At 35.5% G+C, this 13446-nt stretch overlaps 1 protein-coding gene across 1 annotated transcript in view; it reads left to right on the forward strand.

The window, feature by feature from the left end:
* Nucleotides 1-13446, forward strand: part of GALNT13 (polypeptide N-acetylgalactosaminyltransferase 13) — a 584203-nt gene that overhangs the window by 389349 nt on the left and 181408 nt on the right. Inside the window, exon 9 of the mRNA XM_047770427.1 lies at nucleotides 6036-6216. Within this exon, the coding sequence (XP_047626383.1) occupies nucleotides 6036-6216 (181 nt within the window). The remainder of the gene's footprint in view (nucleotides 1-6035; nucleotides 6217-13446) is intronic.

Raw genomic sequence — 13446 nt, forward strand, 5'->3', positions numbered from 1 at the left:
AGAATGATGTTAGCTGTGGGTTTGTCATATATGACCTTTATTATGTTCAGGTAGGTTCCCTCTATGCCCACCTTCTGGAGGGTTTTTATCATAAATGAGTGTTGAGCTTCATCAAAAGCTTTTTCTGTATCTATTGAGATGATCATATTGTTTTTAATCTTCAAATTGTTAATGTAGTTTATCATAACTGTTTTATTTGTGGATATTGAAAAATCCTTGCATCCCTTGGGTAAATCCCACTTAATAATGGTATATGATCCTTTCAATGCATTGTTGGATTCTGTTTGCCAGTATTTTGCTGAGGATTTTTGTGTCTAGGTTCATCAGTGACACAGGCCTATAATTTACTTTTTCTGTGGCATCTTTGTCTGGTTTTGGTATCAGGGTGATGGTGGCTTCATAGATTGAGTTTGGGAGTGTCCCTTCTTCTGCAAGTTTTTGGAAGAGTTTCAGAAGGATAGGTGTTAACTCATTTCTAAATGTTTGATTGAATTCAGCTGTAAAGCCCTTTGGACATGGACTTTTGTTTTTTTGGAAGTTTTAAAATCACATTTTCAATTTCAGTACTTGTGATTAGTCCATTCATAGTCCCAACTGCCTTTTTCAATGGCACATCCCCTTGCTGATCTGCCATATTGCTAGTCCCAGAGATGATTTTTTTTTTCTTGTCTATATTTAACATTCTATAGTTTTGGAACCCCTGAGGTCTTGTCTACTTGTCTTCAAAGACCACTCCCTCCCAAGTTTACTACATCACTGGACCTATAAATTTTGCTGGAACAAGCTGTTTGATAAATCCCAACCTACCTTCAGGATTCTCTAGACCATAGGAAGTCCTCATTTTACCAGCATCATGTTTTTCCCCGCACTTGAGCCTTCTCCATAAACTCACTCATTGTATTCTGCTGTGTTCCAAAGGGAACACCAGGGTAATCTGCTGAATTTCTTGCCCAGAAAGTATTGAGCAGGGAGTGAAATTCCAATCTCTCCTTCATTCTCTTAGTTCCGTCATATGACTTGGGTGAAGGAAGAAAGAAGCTCTTCAGTTATGCCTAATTCATAGAAGAGGAGAGAAAGCTCTACCACTAACACTGCAGTCCTCAAAATAAGGAAAATATTTCAATCCTCTCTCAAGTAAAATGTGTAATATGCTATTTCCTCTGAATCCATTCAGAGGTATCTTGCTGAATGGTATGGTTACTGTACAAATACTTGAGTACTTTACTAAATCTCAATTTTTAAGAAAGAAATAGAATGAGTTGGACCAAATTGTTACTTTAATAGCACATTAAAATTAAGATTGTGGGGTTTTTTTGTTTGTTTGTTTGTTTGTTTTTGCTTTGGCTTTTTAGGGTCCCACTCATGGCATTAGGAAGTTCCCAGGCTAGGGGTTGAATTGGAGCTATAGCTGCTGGCCTATATCACATCCACAGCAATGTGGGATCCAAGGCACATCTGTGACCTATACCACAGATCATGGCAGCACTGGATCCCCGATCCACTGAGTGAGGCCATGGATCCAAACCACATCCTCATGGAAACTAGTTAAATTTGTTTATGCTATGCCATAACAGGTACCCCAAGATTTTGTTGTTTAAAAACCTTTTCCATAAACCATCAACAATTTCTAATGTTTATATATTGTGTTGTGACCACCAAAAACTTCCTTAATACCCAAGGCATGTGGAACAGCAATTGCATATCATTTTACTGGACTGCTCTCCCTAGTTTTGTACTAAAAATTTTTTTTTTTTCTTTTTTGTCTTTTTGCCATTTCGTGGGCTGCTCCCGCAGCATATGGAGGTTCCCAGGCTAGGGGTCGAATCGGAGCTGTAGCGCCAGCCTACACCAGAGCCACAGCAATGCAGGATCCGAGCCGCGTCTGCAGTCTACACCACAGCTCACGGCAGCGCCAGATCCTTAACCCACTGAGCAAGGGCAGGGATCGAACCTGTAACCTCATGGTTCCTAGTCGGATTACTTAACCACTGCGCCATGACGGGAACTTCTGTACTAAAAATATTTTAATGCAACTTTAAATGCCTCCAAAATATGTCTATTTAAGTCTCATTGTTATGCCAGGGATGCTTTTTCAAGCATAAATTAGCTAATCTTGGTAATTAATTTTGATATTTCCATTCTTCCATTCACCCAACATACAGTGAAACCTGCCACATAACAAGCACTGGGCTTGGCTCTAGGGGTACAACTATGAGTAGACATCTTCATTGTCCTTTTAGAGTCTACCTTCTAGTTTGGGGGTAAAAGTGTATAGCCAAATAAATAAACAAATTGCTGATTGTGATAAGCAATAGAGAAAATAAATAGGCCATTAGAGAAAATAACTGGGGTGGGGCACTTCAAATATGGCAATTAGGGAAGCATTCTGATGAGCTGGAGTTTTAACTGGAATGAGAGGTTTGGGGAAGAGGTAGTCAGATGAAGGGCAGACGGTATTTTTTCCAGGCATAGGGAAAATACTTGCTGATGCTTTGGTGTGTGGAAAAAAATATATATATGTGATTTGTTAATCTAGGAAATGGCAGAGGGCCAATGTCACCAATAGTTTATTGACAGAAGAAGAGAGTCATGTAGCTCTTAGAGGCCCTGATAAAGGATTTTATATTCACAGCACAATGAAAAGCCATTGAAGGATTTAAGCAGGGAAGTAAAATGACACAATTAAAAATATTAAAGACCTCTCTGGATTCTCAGCATAAAACAAGTTGTAGGAGAGCAACAGCAAAATCAGCAGGACAGTTGAGAGTGTGTTACAGATGACAGGTAAGAGATGTTAGTGATTAGGACAAGAATGAATAGAGACAGAGGGAGAGAGATGTACTGAGAAGTATATTATATATATCACCCAAGAATTTTATAATGGATGGAATATAAGTGATGAAGGAAAAGAAGAACTCAGTGATGATTTATGGGGTTTTGGGGGGTGGCTGGGAGCATTCTGCTTTGTTTTATTTTGTGTTTGGATTAACCACTGAGATGAAGAGATGCTCCATTTACTAATGATAAAAAAGAAAGACAAATACCCTACGATATCACTTATATCTGAAATGTAATAAACAGCACAAATGAAACTTTCCACAGAAAAGAAACTCATGGACTTGGAAAACAGACTTGAGATTGTCAAGGGGGAGGGGAAGGGAGTGGGATGGACTGAGAATCTGGGGTTAATAGATGCAAACTATTGCCTTTGGAATGGATAAGCAATGAGATCCTGCTGTATAGCACTGGGAATTATATCTAGTCACTTGTGATGGAGCATGATGGAGGATAATGTGAGAAAAAGAATGTATATGTGTAGGTGTGACTGGGTCATTTTACTGTACAGTAGAAAACCAACTGTAATGGAAAAAAATAAAAATCATTAAAAAAAAAGAAAGAAAGAAAACTGAAAAAAAATAAGACCTGGCTGATAAGTTGGGGATAAGCAAATAATTCCCCTCTTCAGACATGTTTACTTGGGTGTCTCTGAGGCACACAAGAGGAGGTAACAAGTAGATGTTTGTATACACAGGTCTGGATCCCAGCATGGAAGTCTGGGCTGAGATGACACTGCTGAGGTTTTGAGAATTCAGATCATATATACAACAATAAAAACAAGTAAGACTACCTAGAGAATGAATAAAGGAAGAATGTCAACATTTTAAATAGAAATTTAGAGTGGAAAATGTATCAATAGTGAAGAAGTAGTATAGAAAGCAAAAGGGTCCAAGAAATGAGTCTACTAGATATTCATCAAGGGAAGATTTTATGATTTTTGTTATGGTAATTTTGTGGGACTGCAGAAATAAGCAGTATTTCACAATGAGTAGAAAAAAGGATGAAAATGGAGGAAGGGAGACAACATCTATCCATAAAATTTTTAACAACAACATAAAGGATATGTTGGGTGGGAATATAGGCCAAGGGATTACTTTTTGTTGTGTTTGGTAATTTTTAAAATTTGTTTATTTTTAAAATTGATTGAAAAACAGGCGGTTTTAAGAGATATTATGTAAAGAAAAACATGATCTGATAATGAGGGAAGTGTTTGATGTTTCAGGAGAAAAATCAAAGGGAGGACCAAACCAGTGAAATCGTTAAGACAGACTTAAGGGATATGCTCTAGACTGACATACAAGTATTGATTTGTCTTTGATAGGAGAAGGATCAACTTCTACCCTTTAATAGTAAGGAAGAATGTAAAGAGGTGTGTGATTACCACAAAATTTATAGACTTTATGCTAGAGAGATGAAAACGTTAGCAATCAATTAAGTAATTTAATTAAAAATGAGCTATATCCCATCTTTCTAGGGGAATTCCTTTTCTCTTTTATATTGTCTGTCATTTCAGTGTTGGGTTGGAATATCTTTTCTGTTATCATTACATTGTTTAACAGAGAGTGGGAAAGAATAGACTGTACATGTAATGCACAAACATTGCTGATGAATGTAACATCATTTTCATCTTCTAGAAAAATATTATTGTCTCTTACTGCTACCCAGGACCAATAGCAACTCTCTTCTAAGATGAATATTACTTGAGTGATCAATAGGAGAAAATCTTTTCTGCCAAAATAAGCAGCTTTCCTTAAAATTAGAGTAATGTTATTTACAGTCTAAAATCAAGTCCTTCCAATTACAGATAGCAATAACTGTGACTTTCATTCATTAGGAAAGAAAACCTGTAGCACATATGTACATATATATATGTGGTGAACATATATAAGTGCAGGAATATATGTGTATACATACGTCTATATATTTCATATGTGTATATAATACACATGCTATTATTATAACTTATGGCTATATAGAAATAAACATTATAGAGATAATTTCTTATGGATACTTTAAATACCTAGCCTCAACCAAACAGTAAATCTAGAATTTCAAGAAATACATGGCATATGTTTTTCAAGAGTTCATCATTTTAAGGGAGCAATAGTGAAGGAAACAGTTGCTTAAAATATAGTGTAATATGTTCTTGAAAAAAGTATGTTTAAAGTAAAAAAGTCACACAAAACTAAATCTCCCCAGAGTTCCCATCGTGGCGCAGTGGTTAACAAATCCGACTAGGAACCATGAGGTTGCGGGTTCGATCCCTGCCCTTGCTCAGTGGGTTAACAATCCGGCGTTGCCGTGAGCTGTGGTGTAGGTTGCAGACGCGGCTCCGATCCCGTGTTGCTGTGGCTCTGGAGTAGGCCGGTGGCTAGAGTTCCGATTCGACCCCTAGCCTGGGAATCTCCATGTGCCACGGAAGTGGCCTTAGAAAAGGCAAAAAGACAAAAAACAAACAAACAAAAAAAACCTTAAATCGCCCCACAGAGCTTCCTAGAGGAAATCATCTTATAAATGGGCTTTAAAGGATGCATAGGTGTTGAACAGATGTAAAGGGTACATAGCACATTTTAATAAGAATAATAACATATTCAAAGCCCCAAGGCAGGGGATGTGGATAGCTGAAAATGAGTGGTCATTTGAAATTCCAAGTGGATGTGTATAATTGCTTGATTTTCTCTAAATCACATTTACTTATTGACCATGGCAGCCAACATGTACAAATTCATTTATTCATAGAAAATTTTGGATACAAAGTATCTATTAAATAGAATTTAGATAGTTCCCTTTGTATGGCAGTAGGTTAAGGACCCAGCAATTTCGCTGCAAAAGCTGAGGTCACTTCTGTGATGCAGGTTTGACCCCTGGCCTAGGAACTTCTACATGCTGTGGGAGAGGGAAAAAAATTAGATTAACTATTAGAAACTGAAAATTAGGTAGTCTAATAAAGGCACATAGAAATAATTACTTCTTCCACAATTCCAGTGCTACAACATTTAAATGTATCAAGCATTCCCAAATTGGAATCCCCTGCCAAAACTAAGTATACTAGCTCTAAATCTTGTGTCCCTCTGATGTTTGTTTGAACCATATAAGATCTGAAGATTTGGTCTTAACTGAGTTAGCCTCGGTTGCTTCTCAGAAAATATTACTGCATTTTCTACAATGATAGTTACACGACAGTCTCTTTTTTACAGATTTGGCAATGTGGAGGCTCATTGGAGATTGTGACATGCTCCCATGTTGGCCACGTTTTTCGGAAGGCAACCCCATACACTTTCCCTGGTGGCACTGGTCATGTCATCAACAAAAACAACAGGAGGTTAGCAGAAGTTTGGATGGATGAATTTAAAGATTTCTTCTATATCATATCCCCAGGTAAGCATTTCTGACGTCTTTCCTCCTCTGCAGAGGAGAGTAAAGTTTTAAACATGCTGAATATGTGTTGCATAATTGCTGCTATTCTACTAGTTTAAATGAAATATTGTTTATCACTGTAATATTGTAGAAAATTATGTTTGAGAAGTTGTGCTATGAAGTCAATTTTGACCTTAAATGAGAAAGAATATACTTATCTCAAATGCCTAAATATTCTTTTTCTTTGTTTTTTTCTGGGCACAAGTATTATGCTAGAAAAATGAAGCAACCAGGATATGGGTTGGATCCAAGTTTAATTAACATATAGCAGCTAAATTTAAGAAAATTGTTTTAAGAGAAGTAAGCCTTTATAGCCATGTTATACACATAAAACTAACTGAGTTGGTAAGAAATTTTTTTTTAATATTTAAATGGAGAAGTTTTCTATTGCTTTATTTTTAAAATATTTGAGTAGGATTTTTTACACAAAATCCTAAAGAAACAAGATGGAAAACAAGGCAGATATAAAAATCCATATTTTAGGAATCCCCGTCATGGCTCAGTGGAAACAAATCTGACTAGCATCCATGAGGACACAGGTTCAATCCCTGGCCTCGCTCAGTGGTTAATGATCTGGCATTGCCGTGAACTGTGGTCTAGGTCACAGATGCAGCTGGGATCTGGCATTGCTGTGGCTGTGGCGTAGGCCAGCAGCTATGGCTCCAATTCGAGCCCTAACCTATGAACCTCCATATGCCACAGGTGCAACCCTAAAAAGACAAAAAAATTCATACTTTAAAGAATATTTAATGACACATTCAATTACTCATCTAAATATGTAGAAAAAGTATAATATGACACAATAAAATATTATCCTACTTTAATTACACAGAAGGATAGATATGGCAATAGAAGTAAATATAGGCTATCACTGGGTAGTGAGATTATAAGTGATTTCATTATATTCTTATACTTTTCTAAGTTTTATGTTTTCTTTATAAAACACTTCTTTTCAAAGGATTTTAAAGGAAAATTTTAATAAAGAATTTTTTTAATTAAAAGGTCATTAAGAAAGAAAAAAACTCATTTATGGGAAACCCCATTACTGGATCATGTGATTTATGAGTGATTTCTTTTTTATAATTTTCTCAAACTTCTCTAATGCCATGTGACATAATTAAAAACTTTCCAAAATATTACACTGCATTTTAAGGGAAAAAATGAAATACTGTGAAAAGATACAAACAAAGGGAAGACACAGCGTTGCCTTTAAGATCTCAAACTCTAGACGAAGAAACCAAAGTATTAACTAATATAACAGGAACTCAGCTGTATTGATAGAAAATTTGTTTTTGTTTGTTTGTTTGTTGGTATTTTGCTTTTTAGGGTCGCACCTGTGGCATATGGAAGATGCCAGGCTGGGGTTGAATCTGAGCTGCAGCTGCTGGCCTGTTCCACAGCCACAGCCTCATCTGTGACCTATACCATGGCTCAAGGTGATGCTTAATCCTTAACCCAATGAGCAAAGTCAGGGATAGATCCTGCACCATCATGGATATTAGTCGGGTTCATTTCCACTGAGCCACAAAGGAACTCCCAAAATAATTTGTAATGTGCTATTTTTGATAATTTATGATAGGGTTCATGGTCACCAATGTCACTTTTATGTTACCCATGAGAACACCAACAAAAATCAGTGCCCACATCCTCTGTTCTACATAATCATTTATCGCATAGCTTAGAAAAGCTAGTGTGTGTTCTAACTGATATGCTCTGATTCTGCAAGTATATAAGAGGCTGTGAAAATCCTTTTTTTGCAGCCAAAGTAGGGAATGAGCAGTATGAACTTTCTTATTAAGATCCAGCATTACTCTAAAGAAAAGAAAATTGGGGGCAATGCGTGTGTAAATGTGTGACTAGGACTTTTTTCACTTGTTTTAATCCTCTTCTACATTAAGAAGCTATTGCCAGGAACACTATTTCGCATATAGATGTCTTTGTCTTAACAGTAGAAACCCAGTCCAGATGTTCTCAGGGTTGAGTTCAGCAAGAGCATGTAAAATTTGCAGCAAGGCAGTGACATTTATATAACCTTTTCATTTTCTTTTGATGATGCTTTTTGAATTCAAGTCATTACTTGTAGAAATATATAAGCTCAAAAATGAAGAAAGAAGTAATGGAAGAAAGAAATGTGTTATGTGTGATTAGATACAATATATATTCAAGAATATAAGTAATTGAGAATAATAGTAACTATATGTATTATAGTCACTCACCATGAATATTATTTGTAAAAAGTCATGTGTTAGTCTTTTGTATAATTTCCCATTGAGTGAAAAAGGAAGATAAATGGTAGAACCATTTCTCAGTGTAATGAAAGGACAAGCTTTAGAGTTTAAAAGGTGAAAAAATGCCTGGAATCTGGAACTAATGATTTATGCAGCTCAATAGGGACTGTTTATATATTCTGGAAAGTCAGCTTTTATATTACAATAAATATCATTTGGAAGGTTATTATTTTTACAAAATATGCTCATTTAAACCCAGAAAGTTACTTTGGAAAGCAGTAAAAGGACACTTGGGGAATATGCTGAAAATATCTGAGAATTTCCTATGGGGTATTTATGCTTCTGTCTGTCTTAGAGGCAGCATTGCTGAGCATGGAACCTGCCTGCTATATGTGGGCAAAGAGGGAAAACCAGAAACACGAAACAATAAATTGCTTCTTGGTGGAAAAGGAAGAAGGGAAGTAAGCTGGAAGATATAGTTGGATGCCTATAAACAATTCTAGCCTTAGGCAGGTTTCAAATCATCCAAAAACAGATAAAGAAGGCTGAATTGGGGATGTCAGGAGTCTGTCATTTGTATGATGTCAAGCCTTTGCTGAGTGGATAACTATTTTTGTCATTACTGACAGTTTCTTTTACTCAAAATTAAAACCATGGATTTTTTGGCTATCGTCTAAAATTGTTGGGTTTCTGTTTTTTATCTTCTTGGATAACAGGGAAGTGTGTAAGAAGTTGTTATGGGGGAGATTGGAGTGATATGTGCATGCACATTTATGCTAAGAATTACATCCTTTTCTATAGCATACATAAACGCATATACAGACATAACACATATATTTATAAAAAACTCTAAAATGTTTTTATTGAGTTTTACTTAAGTCTCCAGAACCTCCATAATAATCTGGCTAAGGAAAATGTTTTGGTTCTTTCTAGAGGCACCTCTGTTCATTTGTCTATTTTGTGAGGAGACTCTCATTTTTTTATACCACTTATCTCACTTTTATACATCTAATATCCAATCAAATTCTCCACTTATGCAGTTGTTCAAAATGGAATTTTTAAGAACTGAGTCTTTCTGATTGAATTTTGATAAGAATTTTGCTTGCTTCCAATATGCTCTAAAAATTCTACCTACTTACTTGGTTGGTTTCAGGCATGCTTCAGTTCTCTCTTGAACTAACTGGGTGTTCTTTTTTTCGACAGTGTTGCAATTTTGACACCATGGCCAATCCATTATTACTGTGTTCTATATTGTTTTATTTTTATTACTTGTCTTGATAGCCAAAGTAGATTGAAGAATTGTATTTACAGTGCCTAGCAACTTTCCTATTGCTTTGCAGTCCTTGAAAAAAATACATGTTGAATAATTAGAAGAATAATTGATTAAATGGGTGAATGGATTTTAATAGGAACCACATTTATTTCATCCTTTGCTACTGAATTCTCCATGGATGTCTGGCCTACACAAGGGAATTTCTTCACAAGAATTGCAACAAATCAGAACCCTTTGTCCCAGCTCTCTAATGCAACTCCTGAGTAAGGACCCACTGATAAAAGAGAAATAAAAGTTATTCTTCATATACCCACAAGAACATTCTTCTGAGTCTGCCATCTGAAAAGAAGGTTCTATTGGCTTTCCCATGTGCTTAGGGTTATATGATTCCACTGTAATCATTGGCACACACAGTAATATAATATTACCTTCCAGGACTACCATAAAAGTCTAATAGGCACAATTTAGGAGGACAATAACATTTTCTAATAGACCAGTATATGTGAGAACTCATAAACTTAATGTAAGATTACTTTTACACATTTTTATTTTTCTCATGACCCACATTAATTTAAGGTTAAAATTAAATACATATGGAGTTCCCATCATGGCTCAGTGGTTAATGAATCCAACTAGTAACCATGAGGTTGCGGGTTCAATCCCTGGCCTTGCTCAGTGGGTTAAGGATCCAGCATTGCCGTGAGCTGTGGTGTATGTTGCAGATGTGGCTCAGATCTTGTGTTGCTGTGGCTCTGACGTAGGCTGGCAGCAACAGCTCCGATTAAACCCCTAGCCTGGGAACCTCCATTTGCCTCGGGAGCGGCCTTAGAAAAGGCAAAAAGACCAAAAAAAAAATTAAACATATAGATAACTACATATATGAATTATTTTTATCTGATTTTTTCAAAACACTTACTATATGGTCTAATTGTCTTGGCCTATACCCGTTAACTATTGGCAATATTGATAGAATTGCAGTGTCTAATTACATCTCCTACATGGGTATATGAACAAGAGTAGAAATATTTTGAAATGGTGTTGAAGAATACATTTTCAACATTTGTGTAGCTGCTTTTCTGCTGTCTTTTTAAAGATGCAAATACTACAGCATCATCGCTTTTTAGAGCCTTCTTGGTTCTTAAAGCCTGAGGCAGTTTTTACTAGCAATTGGGCTGTTTCAGCTTGAGCCAATCTGATTGTCCGAGCAAATCCTTTGAAATGGTGTGATGTGAGCAGAAACCACCCTGCACAAGACACCTCATTATAAATGGCAACATTTTTTTCCCCATTGGCCACAGGTAAAAAGCTTAGGAACTTTAAAATAGAGGATAGCCACAGTATTAACCATATATTTGATATGCTGGCTCTTCTATAAATATTGATTTTCTTTCTTTGAGGAGGTAGATTTTTAACTGTGTATCAATTGACATAGTGATTAGAATCAGCCATCCCTATATAACCTCCAGTTGTTCTTCTTCCTTTTCTTAATGGACAGTTGTGCTTTTGTTTTGAGCACAAATTGAAAATAAAATGGTAAAGACTCCCAAAACATACTTTGAAAGGTATTTATATGTAATTGGGAAAACAGCTTATGTTCCTTGACAATTTTATAGTATTTTGATCTGTATTTCAAGTAAACAGAAGCCACACATTTAAAGAAGGATTATTTGAACTTATTTTGAAGGTTAACTCTCTATTGTTAACCTTTTAAAAATGCCTTAGAAAAATCAGCTCATCAAAGGTAGTCTTTGTTAACAGCATCTTTGAATCATTATTAACAATTAAGGGCTGTATTCATTTCTATCCCTTAAAATTTGTATATCTAAAATACAAATGTTTTTCAACATGCTGATTTTTTTAAAGTTAAAATATTTAATAACCAGCCCTTTGAGTGTAGGGCCTCATTTTTTTATGTCATAAAAATGTAGTTTTAGGCTAATTTCATAAGCACAGGTTTTGATGTTTAAATGTCCAGCATGCAGGTACATCAGTTATTGGTTAGGTTAACATGAATTCATCTGAAAAGAGTGCCACATTCTGAGAGTAAAATACATTTGTACCTATGAATTTTGAATTCGTATTACTTAATAAGTTTTTTCAGCAGTATCAACCATGATATCACTGAGTGAATATGATAGTATGAAGAGGAAATTCTAAAGTATTTTAATATGCTGTATTGTAATAATACAATTTACAGACCTTGAAATGCAAATGAAATTCACCTTGAAATGCAAAAGTAAATGATGATGCCTTTACTCAATATTGTTGGTGTAGTGAACAGACAACTGCTTTTCTTTGCAGCAGTCAGTCACTGGTTAATTTTTATTGTTGGTACTGTATTTAGTATTTCATGTGTATTTATTTGTATTTTTATAATAATGATACTAAGTTGCTTCTGTCTTCATTTGATGAGAATTAGTAAGTCCTTGATCTGTAATATGCCAGAAAAGGAGATACAAACACAGAAAAGATGTTGGCTTTGCCTTCAAAGAGTGAACTCCCTACATCATCAGTTAATGAAGGTAAATGGAAAATAACATTAAGTTCATACTGTATGAAGAACATACAGATGAGAATTAAAGGGGCTACTTACTGAACTGCTTACATTTTCCTAGTTTCCTCATCCTCATTCACAAACTTCACAGTGAAATGAATCTGTGAGTCCTTTCTGTATTCTCCCTACTAAATTATCTCAAATCCATAATTATCCTCATTCTTACACTCATCCTGCATCCTGATAACCTCCTGGTTGTCTTGATGTCTCTTCCTCAAAGATTGTGCACTCTTCACCTACCCTTACAGTGCTACTGGAGCACCTTCCTGAACTTTGATCTATTACATACCTAACAACCTCTTGATACAAAGTCAAAAGTCTGGAACATGGCCAATGAGGCCATGTGCGATCTGGTGCTTGCCCAGATTTCCAGCCATTCACTCTATACTTTCAACCCTAGCAGTCCACATAACAAATATATAGAACTATATTCAGATCCAAAACTCAACACACTCCCTCCTGCTTAGGTTTTTGCATATGTCTAAAACAATATTTGATGAGTTAATGAATGCTGCCACCTCTGCATAAAGTGCCATCATTATCCATCATTCATGTATAAAGTTTAATGTAATTTTCCTCCAGGAACTCAATGACTCCCTGTACTCCCCCTGTTATAGCATCTATGCATTTTTAAAGTATTTCTTGCTTCCACTAAGCTATATGAATTCAGAAACTATATCTGTTTTTGAAATGTGTTTGTTTGGTTTTGTTTTTAGATATAGTTAATTGAGGTCAAATTTTTATAATTTTTATTACATATGTCAGAGGCAAATAAAATATGTTTCCATCACCACCACTGTCCCCCTTTCTTCAAATCCTTTTCCTATGCATTTGCATAAATATACATATATGTGTATATATACACATATGTTAGTAAATAAGACCATATAAGGGGTACTATTTTGATTTCCTTTAACTTAATGTATTCTGCAGTATCTTACATATAATTCACAGGGCATTGTATCATTTCACTTTGCAGCTGATAGTATTATTCTGTAAGATGTATCAAAAGTTATTTAATCATACCAGTATTGGCATGCATTAGTCAGGTTTCGGTTGTCTGCTATTATTAAAAAATTACAGAAACATTCTTGAAATAATATCTTTGTGAACTTGAGAGGATAATTTTGGAAAAT

The sequence above is a fragment of the Phacochoerus africanus genome, chromosome 3, assembly GCF_016906955.1.
Source record: "Phacochoerus africanus isolate WHEZ1 chromosome 3, ROS_Pafr_v1, whole genome shotgun sequence".
Taxonomy (NCBI): domain Eukaryota; kingdom Metazoa; phylum Chordata; class Mammalia; order Artiodactyla; family Suidae; genus Phacochoerus; species Phacochoerus africanus.